Consider the following 18,878-nt stretch of genomic DNA (forward strand, 5'->3'; position numbering starts at 1 on the left):
AGATCCAGCTAATAAAAATTATAAACCAGACTTCTTTCTTCCCTTTAGGTTTTTAAAGGTCTCTTATTTACCCCTTCTGCAGATAAAAGTACGAAACATGAGGTCACCTTTCTCTGCTTCTCCGGGTCAGCTTGAGCTATCTTTTCATACCAGGTCTCAAATGTTACATCCTGACATTCATCCATCCATTCACAGTTTTGCTTGTAGTCTGCAATTTCCTCTTCTTCACTCCACTGACTAAAAGAAAAATAAGCTTAAAATCAGGTTTGAATGCTATCAGGCTTCCCTTTAATAAAGCTTTGCTTTTTAACAAAGAACAAAGTGCTATAACATGCTAATAAAGACAGAATTGTGAGAAATTCACTGCATTTATAAATGACCATACAGACAGTTGCTTCATGCTTTTGTGACATATTCTTAAATACATAATGCAAAAATCAAGAAAATTTACTCTTATAAAACAGCTTTTGGAATGCTGGTAGATCAGATCAGGCCAGATGCTTTAAAATTTTTTTGGCCTTCACATTTGCTCACGTGCAAGTACAACTACTATAAAATTGTCATATGAAGGTGTTAAAAATATTTGACATTCATCAAGGCAAGAAACAGTATTGTATAGCTCCTGCTACACTGCAAAACAAGTAAAGTGTTCCAGTAGTAATCAGGTTAAACATAAAATTCCAATAGTTTTTGTAGCAGCAAAAAAAATTGAAATACTTCAGTTAAGCCCTTGGATACAGAGCAGAATGATGCCATGCTTGTTAAGAGTATCCTTACTGCTTGTTCCAGCACAGAGCTCAGGAACTTTTCTGGATAAAATGGAATCAGTATTTAGTAGTATGTGAAAGCTGCATCCTTCCTGACTCACCAAATGACACTGTCATGGCTGCTGATGTTCTCCTGAGAGGTTGTCATGAGGAGATGTGGCAGCTGGATCTCCACAAAGAAGGAAAGATCACTGGGCTCCCAGCTCATATCCAAGAAGTGGAGGAGAGCTGTCTGCACACAGGATAAGGCAGGAAGCAACGACCTAAACAAAAACAAAAGACATTAAAACATGACAGCTCTGAAGCTGACCTGAAGTTCACAGACCTAGAGTTGAACTTGTGTGTGGGAAGAGGAAGGGTAGAAAAACTCCTAGACACTGATTTTCAGGCTTTACTATGCATAAAAGTAACTCTGTGGCAGAAACTCAGGTTTATCAAAGTATTCAACTTGCACAATTTAGCAAGTACAAACAATGGAATTCAAAATAAAGACAGCTTTCCTTCTGGATTCAGTTAAAATCAAGCTAATGCTTGCCTGAGCATTAGCAAGAGGGTTTGTCTCTTCTCTACAGTACAGCTTTTCTTGGTATTTGCAGGAATTTATTCTATTTGAAAACTTTTTGACATTTTCACTTGAAAGTGAACAAAGGACTTGGAAGTTATTATCAGAGAGACTGACATTATAGCCATAAATTCTTATTTCTCTAGGACACCTGGCTATAAATCCTAACCAGAATGTTGCCAAAACATGAGTTTTAACATTTAAGCAAGGCTGCAAAATTGCCATGTTGTGGCATTACCATTGCTCAAGTATTCCATGATAAATTTGCTATTTCTAGTATTTTACTACTAAGCTTCAGAGACACATTGCAGAACTGTAACTACAAAATGCAGTAAGTCAAGTTTTTAACACTGATAAGTTTTTGTGTTTTCCTTTATTTCTCTAGTAATAGAAGCTAACTTGGCATTTTTGATCACAAGATCAAGGCTCCCCATATTTAGTTCTGTAAATAATGGAAAGTATAGATAAAATTAAGACATTAAATGACAAACAACAAATTACAAGGGAGGAGGTGTGGAGGAATGCAAAAAAAAATTACATAAATAAAGTAAGCAATGTACTGTACCTGTCATTAATTGTACTAAATCCCTTCACTGAATTGACCAGGAACAAAACAAGCTGATAGTAGGACTCTCGAATCTCTTTGTGTAGCTCAGCACCACAGCCTTCCAAGTTTCCAAAGTAGCTGCAAATTAAAGAGTCAGTTTAGTAGCCTAGAATTCACTGATATTTTAGGTAACATGATTGGTGCAAATTTCACAAACAGGCCCTTTTGAATCCTTCCCCACAAGTGGATGTTAGTTTTACTTAAAAATTCAGTCTAGAAGTTTCAAACAAATATGAAAGAATCCTGTATCAGGAATCAGAAGTGAAGAAAAGAAACAGGCAAAGAGAATATTCTCATAGAATTGAGAACATTCCTTTAAATTAAAAAGTTGCTTTACAAAAATCTAATCAAGATCTTAAAGGAAATCAGTGCATTGCAGGATGAACAAGTGAGAAGCCAAGTGACAGAGTTCTGACAGCACTGGCCAGACACAACACAGAAATCAGACCTACACACATTCATGGCATGCACAGCTGTGCAATCAAGTCCAACTTGAAAATAATTATTAATTTTTGGGTTTTTTTTAATGAAGTACACAAGATATGCCTGCTAGCCTGAAAACTGGACCTCAAGTCCTGAAAAAAAGCAAAAATTTCTACTCTTGTCAACATACATGCCTGGAGGAACACAAGAATAAGACAGCAAATCACATGGCTGAGATTTGCCTAAATAATTACTTACTTTGTAAAATCTTTCTGACAGGCTAGAAGCTCCAGGAGGAAAAGCACACAGGGTGGGTGGAAGCAGTGTGGCTGCCCAAGTGAGTCCAGGCACTGGCGGATGGTCTTGAGCACTTCCACAATACTCTGCCCTTGGGATTTTCTCAAAGTAAGAACCTTTAGAACACTGAAAACAAAAAATATCAAACTTCAAAACACTGTGCTTAAAACAATACAAATAAAAAAAAATTCAAGAAGTTCTTGACTTTTACACAATTGCTTTGTATCTGAATTTCCAGCTGTATTTCAGTGTATTAGCTGGAGTGAGTGATAAAGCTTCAAACAGAATCCAGCTCTTCCTGCACCATCCATGTTTTAGAGCCCAAAACAGACAAGCTGAGAATTGGAAATCTCTCTTTTGATTTACATTTTCAGAATACCAGGTAATTTAATGTAACTCATCTCTATTTGGTACTGAGGATTGGTAATAGTGATATACCTTGTCTTTGCTTTTGTAGATTATAAAGCAAAACACCTCTGCAAACACATCTGAAGAAGCAAGACAGTAAATTGTCAAGTGACTGTTTTTTACATTCTGTTCTAAAGCAAATGAAATAGTACTCTCTGAGTCCCTAGATCCTTGTGAATAGCTGAAGTTTGATAAATGAGTCTGACAACTGCTTATATACAAATTTTTTTGCCATATTACCTTGCTGCTAAATTAGTTTATTCCACCTGAAGAGGTGTGAAGACAAGCTTCTGTATATTATAACTGACAACATTTCCAATTTGCTCACCTTTCATGTGAAAGTGATTGATCCTTAATAAAGTCTAATATGTTCTTCAAGATAGGATATTTTTCCTTCACAGTAGGCACAGCCCTTGGCTCCTCCATTGACCTGAAGGACAGCAGCCTCAGCCTGCCACGGCCCAGCTGAGACTTCCGTGTAGGAGTGGAAGGAGGGGATGACACATCTTCCTGCTGGGACACTGGATTTTCAACAGGCTTACTGTGAAATGCAGATGCAGTTTCTGCTTGGTGGAGGTCTGGAATTTGTTTAACTCTCAGATCAGACTGTGATGTTTGACCCCCTTCTTTTGAAGCAGGGTGAATTCGTGCACTGGATGACACTGGTGGTGCTGCCTGGAAGTTCATGTCCACAGCTGATCCTTGTCTTTGGTATTTATCACTCATAGTCTGCTGGGGATCATCCATGTCTTGGGATTCCAAATTCTCTGAGGCAGAATCTTTTGTCTTTGCTCTTACAGGCAAAAAATTCAGTAACAAAAGGCTCTTCTGCACACAGAGTTTTGCTGCAGGATAAAAAGTGGAAGAGTTAAAATCATGACAATAGAGCAACAAAATTGCTGTCTTATGCTTAGGAAGAAAGTTATTTATCTCATTTCTTCTCAGCTGAGACAGCTACAAAATACTATTTTTCTTGTTATACTGGTCACGATGCTACTGGTTACTTAAGTTCAGAATTCCAAATGCTAAATCTGAATAATCACACTGAACCATATGAAGTACAGAGTATCAGTGAGAACACATTTTGTTCTAATAACAATCAGCTGCTAACATCAGTTAAATGTGGTAAAAAGTATCTACAAAAACAGATGAACATAAGTTCAGAACCAGGTGACCCAAGTGAAAGGTCACTCCCTGCAGAACTTTCTTACTGTTTTCAGTAAGACAAGCAAAGAATAGCAGAGCACAATCCCAGATAATGAATCCAATATACACTAGGTTCTCTCTTGAGGTATGAAAAAGTAACCCCAGTTGGTAACCTACCTTTCACAGCAAAAATAATGTCTTCAAGTTTACAAGGCAATGCTTTCCTAAGCTACCTGGAATGCTCAAACATACAAGGCAACACTCACCAAGAGTTTCTGGGTTCACCTCACTTGCTTCTGTGTTCTGCTTCTCCTCAGCATCATTTCCCCTCCCCATCAGGGATTTCTGCTTCATTTCCAACTGTAGACAGGATGTTAATATAGTTAAAATATGATTCCCTCTGTGTATCTATACAGCAAGGCAGGATGAGGACTGTAATGACTGAAAGGAATTTAATCTCAGGAATAGATGACAGTAGTTACTATTCCCAACTGCAGAGCAAAGCACCCAGGAGCCTCAAAGAGCAGCACCTGAAATGTCAGAGCAGTAACAGCCTCACCCTGAGCTGCTCCAGCTTTGTAGGCTGAGAGCATTCCCTGTCTTGTGATTTGATGTGCATCAATCCTCCAAGGAAAAGGCTTCTCATTTCCCCTCAGCACTCAGAAAAATACATCTAGTTCTGAAATAAGGCCCTCCAAAAACATTCACCCCCCTAGCAAGCTCTGTCAGATGCAAATATCACCTGTCATGCCACGGGCCAAGGCAATTACTCATTTTAACATGCATCTGCACCCACTGTAACTCCAGTACATCAACCCGCCAGGAGTTCTTAGGCAGAAAAAGGAGGGAGAAAGCCACGAGACAATTGAATGATGTTTAAGACACACTCCTTTCTGATACACCTCAAAAGAACTCCAACTGCACAGTAAGAATCTTTCTAATTTACAGCATACATTCTTGCTAAAATATAACACAAATTTAATTGATTTGCACTCAAATTCAGTCCTGACTGCCCATGATGACACATCTGGGGCTGAGGGAAGGAGATGAGTGTAAGGATGCACTTAAACATTTAAGTCCAAAATTTCAAAGTAAACATATTTTCTTTCTAAGTGAAAATAGTTGGTGAAGAGTAACTGAAGGAAAAACTCTACCACCCTACTCAACATTGTAAAGTACTAAAGTAAATTATTTTACTTAATATTTAGACATTAATAGAGAGCCTCCTGAGTGTTCTTACCATCCATATTCTAATGGAATCAGCCAGGGAATATACTTGTGCAAATTCATCACTCAAAGGCACCTTGCCTCCACTGTTGACTGGAAATGAGAGAAAGAAGAGAGTCCTTTTTATTTACAGCTCCATTTTTATACAACTACTTAAATTATGCTACAGCCTTCCCTTTACTTCTTAGTCAATACTTGGAATTATACCTGTAAGGAAAATAGAGAATAAACCTGCCAACTGTCATACATCCTAAACACATGAAGTGCACCTTGACTGATTTTATTTACAAAGTTAATTTACCAGTATCTTTCTCCTCTCTTCCCAAGACTGATGCCTGAAGCCATGGAAAATAAAATCCTTTCATGCATGCAATAGCACTGATGTGAACTTATCAGAAAAACCAACAAATGATTAGTAGTAACTTAAAGCTCTATGCATGTATTTGTTTTCTCTACTGTTTTACACTATGAATTTCTGGAAGGACTTTCAAGACCAATTTATGAAAATTAAAAACCTGACAAATCAGTTTCTATTCAAACTGCCATGACAATGACTATGGAGAAAAACTCATTTTTATTCAGTCTTCCCTCTTCCATTCTCCCTCTCTAATTTTTTCCTGCATCCTTTTCAGCATCCCTTCTCCAAAGTGCCCAAAGCACAGGTGAACAGGGGAGCTGAAATTAGTCTGCCCCAGCATGACCAGCAGATGAAGATACTGACAGAACAGGGGATGGATTTTTTAAACACTCATTAATATTTGTCCAGTTATCAATGTCACTCAGAAAATTAGCTCAGTTATCAGACACAGACAAAATGACTAAAGGCAGGAACCACATTAGTCATCAAGTCATTCTTTGTGTCAGTCATTTTTACTCATAACTTCACAGCTCAAAAAACACCTCAATCATTCTATGAAAATGTAAAGTGTTTAGTGTCAAAATTATGACAAAAAGTGAAAACCTAAATTGAAATTCTTCAAAACCAAGTAACATCTTGTTATCCAATACTTCAAACATATCAATGAATTTAATAGAAGGATGCTGTAAGTCAAAAAGTTGTTCATTTTATCTACTGAAAAATATATAAATTGTAATACAATGGCCAGTAAGTTAAAAGCAAAACATTATCTTCTATTGAAAAAAAAAAAGTTAAATACATAATCTGAGGATGGCAGGGTTGATTTCCACAGAATGGTATTTTGGGAGATAATTCACACCTCCTCCAACCCCAACAGGTAATAACAGAAATTGTTGCTGGCTTTTTAGAAAAAGTACAATCTAGAAAATGATCCAAGAACCTCTAATAACAGGAGCTACATTGTTCTGAACTAAAGCCCCAGAGGACATCACTACCCTCTTTAGGTATAGCTTTAAAGAATTAGCAGCTTCTGATGGTTAATAATATTTTCCCAGTGCTCTGAAGACAAATATAATTAATAAAAGATAAACACTTGAGAGAGAAATCTTACCTAGTTACCTAAATTATACTTCTCTACAGAATATCTTCTTTAAATTGCCCCACTAAACTGATTTTTAAATGTTATAAACTCAGCTGTAAGAGAACCTTTTACAAACTGTAAGTCTTCATTATTAAGATAATCTAATAATATTAGAGTTACCATATTTTTGAAGCTTCTCAAATAAATCTGGAGTGAGATACACCAAAGCAGCAAATGTTGAGTTCACAGCTTGATCAACAGTAGGACCAGCAACTATATCTGTCTTTGGGGTCTGTTTTTTACATGCCTGTATAAGTCCTTTGAAAAGTTCAGATTTTTGCCCACTGAAGTCCTGGGCAGGATCTGATTTTGCAAAGTCGATAAGAAAGTTACGGCAGACGTCGTGGGGAGAGCTCCGAGCCTGCAGAGAAGGGTGAACACAGGGATTTCAGTCCTGGCTGAGACAAAACACAGCAATGAACTCTAACCTGCAGTTTATCACTACAGCTGAGTAAACTGAACAACAAAACACATCCCTGCATAAGGTGGGAGTGAATCAGATGGTCTTTGAAGGTCTCTCCAAACCATTTCATGATTCCATGAAAATGGAAACTAATCCAGGGCCCAGAACAACAGCTTCCTTCCTCGATATGTGACTCCAAGAGCACAAATGCCAAGTTCAGCACAGCAGCATGTGCTTAAGGACATGCCAGCTCCATAAAGCCAGATGAAGCTGTGTGACAGCCAGGGGACCACAAGCAGGGTAAGTACCTCTTTTTTGTCTTGGTGCTTGGCACTGCTTTGCCTGGCTCCCGGGAGTGCCTCAGGACACATCTGATGCCTGAAGACAGGTTTCCACAGGGGAGAATTGAGAACTGATGTTACTTTCAAAGGAGGCAAGTCTCCTTCACTACCTAATTCTGCAAGAAATTCAGAACAGACCCTTCAGTTACTATAAATTTCTTCATTTTTACAGATAAATGAAAATAATAAATGCTAAACATTCAGTAGGGAAAAAACTTGACACACAACAAAAAGTTAATGCAAATAGACAGAACAAATAATTTAACAATGTTGTCTATTTTTCTAACATGGTACAGAAAATGTACCCTTTCATTAATGGCAGCATCAACAACTTATCTTACAGTGACAATCTTACAATATGGAAGGATTTCTAACTAAACATTTTCACTGTATTATAATTACATCAATTTTCTGATTTAAAAGAATTTAAAAGCTATCTTTCCTTCTAAACATCTAATTCTTTATATGCAAGCATGCTTATATTAAGAAACACTTCAATTATTTCCCTGAATTCACAGGTAAATAGCTGTCAATTTTTCCAAGGTAAGCATGGACCACCTGACTGGAGCAAGAACTCTTTACCCTTATTTAACTTCTTGTAAGTGATGGATGAATTCAGATTTAGGAAGACAGAGAGAAGTGTTCTTGTTTTTTAATTTAACAATAAATTTTAAAAAAAAATATTTTACTTATGTTCAAGGCCCAAATCCTAAGTGTATTTAACTATTGAAATAAACCAATCTTAATTTGTGACTTCATATTTCATTCAATACCAAATGATCATGCAAAACTTAAAATCATTTGTGTACTAAGCCCTGCCATTTTTCCATATTCACAATCCCAATGTGGGATGGATGACAGCACCAGGGAACAATTTTAAATGGAAAAAAAAAAAGGAACTACTACTTTATAAATGTAATTCAGCTTAGTAGGATTACTTCCATGAGTGCATGTCTTCCATGGACTTGCAACACAGCAAGACTTCCACCTTCATGTGATTTAGTAAAATATGAGTATTGATGTAATCCTGATACCCAACTGTGACAGACTAAAGCCTCTCTAACAGTTCAGTTAGAAAGTGAATGTTTAATTCAGCACCAGGCAGCTGTGTGGGGTAATCCCCTAAAACACACTGCCAAGTTACAAGTGATTACTTAGATAGACTTAGAGTCTAATTATTTACAAAGTTTTGAATGATTACATATTCACAACACCAGCACCTCCCATTCCCTGCCTCCCATGGTAATTAATGGCTATTAAGCATGCATGGTTTGCTTTTCTCAATTGGGTCTGTGGTTTTTTTATGGGGCGGGGTCATGAAAAGAGGAAGTAAGGTGAGTCTTCCTCACCATGAACTTTCAACCCCTCCTACAGATGACAATACAAATGATCTCTGGGAGAACTCAAATTTTCTCCCTTCATGACTTTTGAATTGGTTTTGAGATGTAACAGATTCACAATTTTTTGTGTTTCTTTAGATCTATCAGTTTCTCCTTTTCTCATTGCAAATCCCACTGAGCAAACATAAAAATGACAAGCAATTAATTATTTAAATCTGAGATAATTAACTCAAATCTGACTTCTTTTAACTAACTACTAACTCAGATAGGCCTTGCTGGAAATAAATCTATCTGCTTTAATTCATTCCAGCAAATCTATCTTTTAGCTAAAATCTTAACTTTTCTTCGTGTCGTGCATGTGAGGGAAATTACAAAATTTTCACTATTTTATCCTTGATACTTTTCTGCTTTGATCAGGGGATGCTGCAGCTGAACTCCTCGTGCAGGAGTCAGGTGTGGTGTGGGAGCACTCACCTCGGGGGGAGCGGAGGGCCATGCTGCGGGAAGCCAAGCGCCCCATCAGCCGGCACACAAGCAGCTGTAAATCCAAGCCCCAAGACACGGCAACGTCTGGGAGGCCGTAAGCAGTGACGGAGAACTTGTAGCCCCACTCATTATTGCTGCTGTCAGAGTGAAAGAGAAACTGCAGCCGTGGGCCAGCCTTAAAGGTCACTTTCTACAGAGCAACAAAACAGTCATTTTGCCAAATGTACACGACAGGAAAATGTTTCAGGGTAATGAATTCCCTTCAGCAACTCTGGGGTTTCAGTATTATTTCAGCTCTAATCTCCCCCACCATCTCAATGAGAAACCCACAGTACTAAGCAGGTAAAACTTCTATTCAACAGCTTAATGAGCAATTTTATATATGATTGAGCTTTAAAAATCAGAGCCACAAAACAGAAGAGCAGCATCCCATTTGAGGACAGAGCCTCAGGAAGCCACACTTGTGTTATGATACAAAAACTTGCAAGGGCACAGCAAGTTTTACCCATGTATTATTGGCAGTTAAACATGATTATTCCTTTTCACTTTACCTTATTGTTCTTTTGATAACAGGAGCAAAGAGAGATTCTTTACTCATTTATTCCTTTTATTTGCAGCATTTCAGACTTTCCTCCCCATCTCCTGCCCCCCACCCAAGAAATCTAATAAACACACCCACACATAAAAGCACATATTCTTTTACATAATAGGTTTCCACAGGGATCATAAGGACTTCCTAAGACTAGATAAATCATTTGGTACTAGATAAATCATTTGGTTCAGAATTTTAAAGGTGCTCACCTTAGGCCATTTCTCAGTGCCAACTTTTGTATCGTAACGAGTTTTTGCCCCTCTGGCATCAGTAAACTCCAGGTAATCATACCTGTGAAAATTGCAATTCATTACTTCCAAATTTACCTTTTAAGTTTTGGGGAAGAATGGTTTTGCTTTTGGATTTTCACAAGTGCTGTATCTAAGCACACCCTGTCACTTCTTTCTGAACCACACCTTCATGTGACTGCTAAGGAATTTATTTCTGCTGTCCTGCAGGACTTTGGAATTGATAATGGATGCCAAATCTAACAACTGGCAAATGCTTGAACTAAGCAGTAGCCTGATGTGTTACCAAGAGAAACCAAGCCAATAGAAAGAGGGCAAAATAAACACCACGAGCACAAACTGTGGTGGTCACAGCGTTATTATAAAACAGATCAAGGCCAAAGGAAGCAAAATTCATATGAACAGCATGTCTGTGAATTTGCCAGGAGAAGTAGCTTTCAGCACAAGGTTATTCAAAAAATACACATTGTGTATTGCTCTGGACAATGAAGAAATTGAAATGGCATTTGTGGAGTGCCCATTGAAACATGAATTGCCCCTCTGCAAACAGACACTGGAATTTAACACAGATTAAATTACCTCCTTTCAGTTTCACATTTTTCATCAAATTCCACCTCAAAGTAAGTTGCCCCATGACACAGGAAGACTGAGACATCATGGCAATTATCTTCATAGTTATGAGGTGATTCCATTGTCCAGGTTCTCAATACTACAGGTTGCTCCTGCTGCCAGCTTTCCATGTCCATCTGTACAACAAAAATGCATTCTTAGATATAAAGGTACGAAAAAAATTAATTACCACACTAAATTTTTGTGTCTACACTTTGAAATTGCCAGATGTGCATACAAATGGCATTTAAAAGGCTACAGCATTGATCTCCACTGAAATTAGTTCTGAAGCCATCCTTGGTAATCATAATAAGGAAGCACTTCTAAAGCAAAACCCACCCAGTGTGCTGCAGGAGGAGACTCAGGAGCAGACTCTCACCCACAAGTGACTACAAGTCTCCAGTCATGACAAAAAGAGTCTGGCTGACTAATGCAGATTTAAACATCTACACTACAGACATACAGACTTTATTTGCATCACCACAAGCACTGAAGCTAAAAATGTTAAGCATATACTATTTTAAATTTGTTTTCCTCTTCACACTCAGAATCCCCTCCTACCCATCTACCTTGCAGGCTGCTCATTCCAGTTGCACTTTCTGACCATTTGCCCATCTCCCATATCAGTAGGTATGTTTCTCATTCTTCACTCAATATTTCATTACATATCCCACACTTTTAGAAGCTCTCTAGCTCGTTTCCAATGCTCACCAACAGAATCACCTGAGTTTTCTGTGTCTTTCTTGCACTTTTGGTTTTGTTTCACTATGTTTAATAGTGCCTGTGTCTTTATTTACCTTATGAGGTTCACTACAAAGGCTTTTCAGTGGTTCTATCAAAGTGCTGAATCCCTGTAGCAGAGTACAGCACGGAATGTCTAAAGTGCAAAAATCCAACAAGAAGATGACCTAGGAGCAAACACAGGTGTCATGAAAATGCCAGACTGCCAGCCATGCCCCCCAGGAGCAGGATAAAACCCCACAGGTCACTTCCCACAGGTCACTTACCAGCTGACGAGTTGCCATAGCAAAGACTGAGCTACTTATTTTTTCTACTATTGTTTTGCCATTATATTGAGATAAGAGTGATCGCAAAATTGTTCTGATATTTGACAGGAACTGGCCCACATCTGAAGAGGAAAAAAAATAATCCTTATTACAATCCACTTCTCAAACATTAGGTGCATGGTGATGTGCACAAGGACAAACACAGCAGGAGAGGAACTGCTGCCCCAAGGCTGCAACTCCCAACACTTCAGAGAAGCTTTCTGTGATATTTCTGTTGTGGAAACAAGCCATGCTTATCAACCATATCACTGAAAAAATGAGTGATGAGTAATTTCAAACACTCCAAGATTGTTTCAACAACCTCCATGCATCCAGTAGTCTCCATACACTGCTAAGAAATGCAGCTGAAGTAACAAGTGAGGGTAGGAATTTTTAGCTACAGACTTATGCCATTTTTAAATGTAAGACAGGAATACAGCAAATTTATTTATATATAACATCACTATGATGCAATTTTACATGAAATTACATCTTTGTTAACTCAACATGGAGCTGCTGCATTGAAAAAAAACTAACAATGCCCCCCACAAAAATCCCAACAAAACCCCACAGATGTACCCAGTTTCTTAACCAAGCTCCTTTTCTCTTGCTACTACAAATAATCAAGAAAACACACATCATCACCCAGAAGTTTACCAAAGTAAGGGATGCTAAGAAATTAAAATGTTCAAGTGAAAGCCTCTAATTATTTGTTGTTTGGTGTTTTTTTCAGTATTTGGCCCCCAAGACTTACTGAAATGCTTTCTGAAGATTCTCCCAACTGTAAGATTAGCTGTACTGATATGATTATCAGCTAAAACTCCAAATTGCTTAATATGCCACTAATTACTTCCTAGAGAGATTAAAAATGCTATGACAGTTCTAAGTATGCCTCAGGCAACCTTTGGTGACCCCTAATTACACTGCAATTTGCAAAATCACAATTTAAAGTCCTGTATTGCACCATATTTAATTCTGTATTCCATCCCAGCACTTACACTTTGTAAGTATTTCTACTGCAAGATCCTTGGCTGAATCATCAGTGCCTTTAAGCTGCAGATAGCACCAGGACAGGAGGCTGCCCTGAACAGACCAGAATAAGGAAGACAAGACTGTGCCACTCTCTTGCTGTGCAACATCCAGCATCATCATTTCACACTGAAAAACAAGGAACATTGATGAATGTAATGGAGGCTCTTCTGCTGCAGCATGACACACAGTATGCACCAAGTAAACTGGGATGGACACCATCATCCCACTCACTCCAGAAAAAGATGAAATGCAAATGACAAGCAGCATGTAACACCATGTAGCAAGTGATGCATTTTGTTTTGATATATCACAATTTTAAATAGGAACAGCTCCATGTGAGTCACTCGCTGTTCTCAGCACAGTTTCTGTGCATATGTAAATAACCCTCCTCCATTTCCACCTCCCTCAGTGACAAGTCCAATCCTCTCCTCTCAAAATGGAATGACTCTTTCTGTATCCCAGTGTTTCTCCATAGAGTCTTTTCAATGCTATGGAAAAACACCACATCTTACATATTTCATACTGGAAAAGCATTATTCATTTCCTCCTCTACTATTGTGAAATGTTAATGCTTAAAGGAAAACGCTCAGCTGGTTGGAAAAGCCAATCCTACTGACTTGCAGAGCCATGAACAGTTGTGTCCAGAAGGGCAGGGAAGCCCTTATGTTTGAGTGCCTACAAAACTCATGACAAAGAAGCAGGAGCAAAGCTCTCTTACCTCTCTTGCTGCCACAAGCAGAAGGGTGTCCATGACTGATAATACTTCACTTATGTCAAAATTTGCAGAAACTCCTTTCTCTGGTAATAGTAAGAGTCCACCTGGATCTTGATCACTACAAAACAAAGATATTCTTACTAACCAACAACAAGGAATTCCAAAAAATTCCAAAGGAGAAATTTAGTATTTCTTGTGTCAAATCTGTACAGAACCTACTGTATCATTACAAAGAAAATCAAAAGTTTGTGCTTTGATTACTCCAGACTAATTAAATCAATACCAACCATCAGCACTGACAAACAATTACTTAAAAAACTGGAAGACAGCCTAGGAGAAGCCTAAGAGCAATATACTGTGATTTCAGCACCAACCTTGGCCAGTGTTTTATAGAGCTATTCAGTTAATTAAAATATTGACTAATCAACATTAGTTGATTACTTCAGAGAATTCTTCTTCAGGGGATTAATGTTTTTAAAAAGGATTAGGTACAAACTTATTACCAAATAAATATCAGGAGTATCAGATAAATATTTTCAATTTCAGGACCCCTTACCTGAAGTGGGTACACAAGGATCTGAAGGCAAGACGTACGGATTGCTTATGTTCTTGCTCTGTGATGTTTTTCTAGAAAAGGAAAAAGATTTATTTTTATGATACATTCTGTTTTCCTCCTCTGTGACAAAGAATTCTAATTTCTGTGTTCTATTATTCACTTTTGGTAAGAAAGGCAGGGTTAGCTCCTCTTTCTTTGGATAAGCTGCAGAGAGAAAAGAGGAAGGGTAAAAAGAGGCAAAGAAAAAAATAAGGTTTTTACTTGAATGGGACAAAGTATGTATTATTTGAGAACTACTCCTCAGGTTTGTCCTCTCTTCTGTATAAAGAAAGTAGGCACTAAACAAACAATTTCTCATTCAATGTTTACCATCATGGTGAAGAGCTGCTGTCGCCTGGTCTGTCTGTCTGGGAAAAAAACTGCTGCTCCACCGAGTAAGGTGTTCTTAACTTCCTCCTTCAGCATCTTCACTGGCATGGAGTTACTGTCCTCCATATCCACTACTGCTCAGACAAAAAAGGGAAACAAAATTACAAATTCAAATTAATACCCCATCTAAAATGTTGGAAGCATAACTGAATTAAATATTAGTTAGTCTACACAACTTGAAGCCCTTCCAATCCCATTATACATACAGAAAATGAGGGGAAACTTTTCAGCTTGTAGCAAGAAAGATTTATATTAAGAAGAATATACCTATCAATCAAGTCAATGAATTCTAGGAAAATTGTAACTTGACACCCATCAAAGCTAACAGAATTTACAAGATGTGACAGATTCTATATCAAGTGTTTTTCCTCTAGCTCACTTTACAGTAGACTCTTCAAATTATGATTGAATAGAGAGTGTGCCACCCTACTTCCAATGAAATCTCATTTCTAATTCCCATTCTCTTCACTGGCTCCAGAACCTTCCCTGTAAACCTCAAAGTCTGCTCATGAGCTCATTTATACTGATATGCAATATCAGAAATAAATAAACCCCATAATCAAAGGGTCACATTCCCTGGTGGTACAAGCAGGTGACACGTTCAGAAGGAGTTTTCTATTGCAGCTGTTTCCAGACCACATTGTCAGAAACAAAATCATTTCTTTGGGCCAAGGAAACTTTCTAGTGATGGACTAATTAGTACAATAACCTGAAGGAGAAACAAAGGAGCAAGAGCTGAATTGGCCTCTAGGAATGAATATCTTTTCCTAATCAGACAAAGCAGTCAATATATATTGAAAAAAAATTACCTTCACACAAATGTCTATAAAGCTCTTCTGCAGCTTCTGTGTGACCAGTTGTTTTGCTCTGAGGAGTTTCTTGAGGTTTAGCAGTTTTATTATCTCCAGTAAGTACAGAGAAGCAGCTCTGGAGAAGCTGCAACAGCAGTGTTTGAGCAAAGATACATTCTTCCCTTGGGCTGTAAGAAGATATACAACAAATAGAAATAAAAACTAGAAAAGCAGATCTTTTTCACCAAATAAGTATTGCATGAAAGCCACCATTTCAGAGAGATAAAAACCACTGAGTGGAGAGACAAAGCCAGAGGAAGTGCAACCATGAGCTCAATTAATCTACAGCTTGAGTTTCTACATAACTTTATAGTTAAAAGTCCATATGGCAGCAGTAGGGAAATGTGATTTATGTAAATGATGCAGTTTAAGAAGAACAAACTGCTGTAACTAAACAAAGTCTATTTTATTTATACACACATACACTGATTAGTGCTTCAACAGAGACTAAAGAAGAAACTTACTTTTGGTGCAGTTTATTGTAAAAATTCCAGAACAGCTGCAAATCAAGGCCTGTGAAATCTAAAAATGACTTGTATTTTAATCCACTCTCCTTCTGCTGAACCTTAAAAAGGCAAAGAAAATGTAGGATTGGAAAGTTAACTCTATACAGAACACACTTATAAAACATAAATCCCTGAGCACTGGGCTTAAAGGAAAGCACAACCAGCTTTCCTATAAATTTGTTGCTAACATGAATTCCAGTTTAAGTTATTTCTTGGATAGTCTGGTGTCTAAATGTGGCAGCTCATGCTGAAACCTTCTTATTCACAGAATCCTTCCCTCTTTTTGGATTTCTAGGAACCCACCCCTTTTTTCTACACCAGAAGAATTTATAACCTCTACCTCTCCATCTAATTTAATTGGAAGTAATAAACCTCCAGCAAACATACACATTTTTCAGAAATATTTTTTCCACAACATGCTTCTTACCCTTTGTTAAAAGTACCCCAACTTTTCTTTGCCCATTCACATCTGCTGTTTGCACAGCCTTATTCCTTCTAGCCTGGCAAACAGAGGCTTAAAAAACACTAAGAAGTAAAAATACCAGGTCCTGTGCCAGCTGCTGGATGAAATGAAGTGTCTTCAGGAGCAGAGTTGTGCCACAAACTGTGTCATCTTCAGTTTTGCTGCACTGCAGGCAGCTCATGGTCCTGCAGGGCTCCTCTCTCAGGGGTCTCAGATAGCCCAGAACACTCAGCCCTTGCACCCCGAGCCGTTCTGCTGAGTCTTGTCTGGTGCACAGGAACTTTATCATCAAGTACTAGACAGACAAAAATAGCACAAGATTTGGGTTTAAAAGCTGGTACAAACTGGGCTTTTGAAAGGCATGAGTGCACATAGGTGAGGATTGAGGGGGGAAGCCTTAGTCCCCTGTCTCTCACCTGCAGAGGTTTAAAATACTGAGTCTGATATTGAAGCTAAGTTTGATCTCTCCCTACTTCCAAAAAGTCACAGGGATGGTTCCATGACAGGTGCCTGCAAAGCTAATTCATTATCAATTCATTCTTTCTGCACATACTGCTCCTCACTGCCACAGCTACAGCATTCTTGCACGATAAATAATTCTTAGCTGCATTTAAAAGCAAGCAGAGGATCAATACATAATATTTAGAACATACTTTGATCACTCTGTTCTCAGTGAGATGCAAAGTACAAAACTGAAGGAACAGCAAGTCCTGCCATTCACATGTACTCAGTTACTCTGCAGCAGCAGTAACTTAGCAAGCAGCAACAGAGTTAGAAAAAATCCCAGCTGACACAGCAATGCCACCAGTTCTCTTAATTCCCACAGTGCAGAAGGACTGGGGAACTACAGCAGCTGATTCCAGAACCATGGTCTGAAATGCAGCATTCCCTGCAAATGCACCAAGCACTATAAATCAAAACAATCCTCTGTCATTCTCAAAATGAATGAGTCTCCATTCCCTGGGTCAGGAAACACTTTGTAATTGTTTGCCCACTGAAACATGGATTGAAGAATCTGGCTCTGAAAGAATAAATGCTATGACTACACAGTAGTTAAATGGTGTAGATTCTAGAATAAAGCAACAAACATATTAACACCAGTAATCTGCACATTATCACAGCTATATATATATATATATATATGTTCATACAGAATTAGGTTTATTTCAGCTGACACAGAAAAGAGTCCCAGTTCATTGTGATTGGGCCAAGTGGATTTTGTGGGTTCTTACTTGGGCAACTCTGCACTGCTGCATTTTGACATCAACTTCATCCCATTCTTCTTCTACTTCAAACCAGCCAATAGGATCATCATCTCCCAAATCATCACATGAAGAACTGTTTCTGTGTATAAAAGAATGTAACACACTTTTTAGGGAAAAAGTTTAGACACATTGCAAAGCTGACACTCTGACAAAATACTTAGAAGATGTTATGGCTTTGATGAAGAAAGACAACAGGAAGTTTCACAAACCCAAAACTCTATCACATGCAAGATAAAAGAAAAATCACGAAAATCTTTGTCCTGACCCCTTAACCTCCCCTTACTCCAAAGCAACAGTTCTGAAAACTAATTTAATAAAACTTAATTTAAAAAGGTCCGTTGTCATTGATCTGCATCCCAAGCAGAAGGTCTGTTTTGCTATAACCCTTTTATACCAGGCCTTTAAATCAAGTGGATGAAAACAACAGCTATATATATAATTCATTCAACACTTCAAATTGAGACGCATTAAAATCAAACAAGTACGGTAATTTCATGATTATAAGCCGCGCTTCCGGGTGTCGGCAACTGTCTTGGGTTACAATCCAGAGTGTGATAAAAGGTATCTGTTCTATCACCATCTGTTGAGGGTGGGGGCAGTGATCCTTATCTCCACAGGAGATATTCTGCTAATGGGCCATCCATTGAAACCAGGCAGGGCATTGTTCTTTATCTTTTCACAACCCATCCTTCCTCCAGCCAGTCATTTTCTGCTCATGGCCATTGAGTCCCACTGTGGGACTGATAAAATTACTGCATCCCATTGGGAGTTGCTCCAGCCAGGGGGAAGAGCCCAGCATTTCTTACCAAGATAAAAACAGAGGTTTTGGGACACTAAGGGAGCCCCTTTCTCCACTGGACTCCAGAGGAAAACCGGATTTCTCCACATCACCACTGGAGCTCCAGAGGGAAACTGCACCTTGTACAGGAGCACTGCTCCAGCTGAGCCACATCTGTCACTGCAGGAGGATGCAGCCACCATGGGATGGGACTGCTGCCAACACCCTGCCTGACGGGGTGTCAGGTTGTACTCTGACTGTGTCAGGGTTTGGGGTTTGTTT

General features: G+C 38.4%; 1 protein-coding gene across 2 annotated transcripts in view; it reads right to left on the reverse strand.

Moving 5' to 3' along the window:
* ZZEF1 (zinc finger ZZ-type and EF-hand domain containing 1) overlaps nt 1-18,878 on the reverse strand; it is a 56,953-nt gene that overhangs the window by 22,667 nt on the left and 15,408 nt on the right. For both annotated transcript variants that reach the window (XM_033078182.2, XM_033078181.1), the window contains exons 12-33: nt 17,786-17,897; nt 16,633-16,848; nt 16,049-16,149; nt 15,543-15,712; nt 14,674-14,807; nt 14,305-14,375; nt 13,752-13,866; nt 13,000-13,159; nt 11,963-12,084; nt 11,753-11,863; nt 10,926-11,092; nt 10,308-10,389; nt 9,495-9,696; nt 7,648-7,796; nt 7,057-7,297; nt 5,451-5,530; nt 4,477-4,570; nt 3,393-3,909; nt 2,618-2,782; nt 1,895-2,014; nt 869-1,030; nt 108-237 (exon numbers count right to left, since the gene is read on the reverse strand). In XM_033078182.2, the coding sequence (XP_032934073.2) occupies nt 108-237; nt 869-1,030; nt 1,895-2,014; nt 2,618-2,782; nt 3,393-3,909; nt 4,477-4,570; nt 5,451-5,530; nt 7,057-7,297; nt 7,648-7,796; nt 9,495-9,696; nt 10,308-10,389; nt 10,926-11,092; nt 11,753-11,863; nt 11,963-12,084; nt 13,000-13,159; nt 13,752-13,866; nt 14,305-14,375; nt 14,674-14,807; nt 15,543-15,712; nt 16,049-16,149; nt 16,633-16,848; nt 17,786-17,897 (3,421 nt within the window). The remainder of the gene's footprint in view (nt 1-107; nt 238-868; nt 1,031-1,894; nt 2,015-2,617; nt 2,783-3,392; nt 3,910-4,476; nt 4,571-5,450; nt 5,531-7,056; nt 7,298-7,647; nt 7,797-9,494; nt 9,697-10,307; nt 10,390-10,925; nt 11,093-11,752; nt 11,864-11,962; nt 12,085-12,999; nt 13,160-13,751; nt 13,867-14,304; nt 14,376-14,673; nt 14,808-15,542; nt 15,713-16,048; nt 16,150-16,632; nt 16,849-17,785; nt 17,898-18,878) is intronic.

Source organism: Catharus ustulatus, chromosome 22, assembly GCF_009819885.2.
Source record: "Catharus ustulatus isolate bCatUst1 chromosome 22, bCatUst1.pri.v2, whole genome shotgun sequence".
Lineage (NCBI taxonomy): Eukaryota > Metazoa > Chordata > Aves > Passeriformes > Turdidae > Catharus > Catharus ustulatus.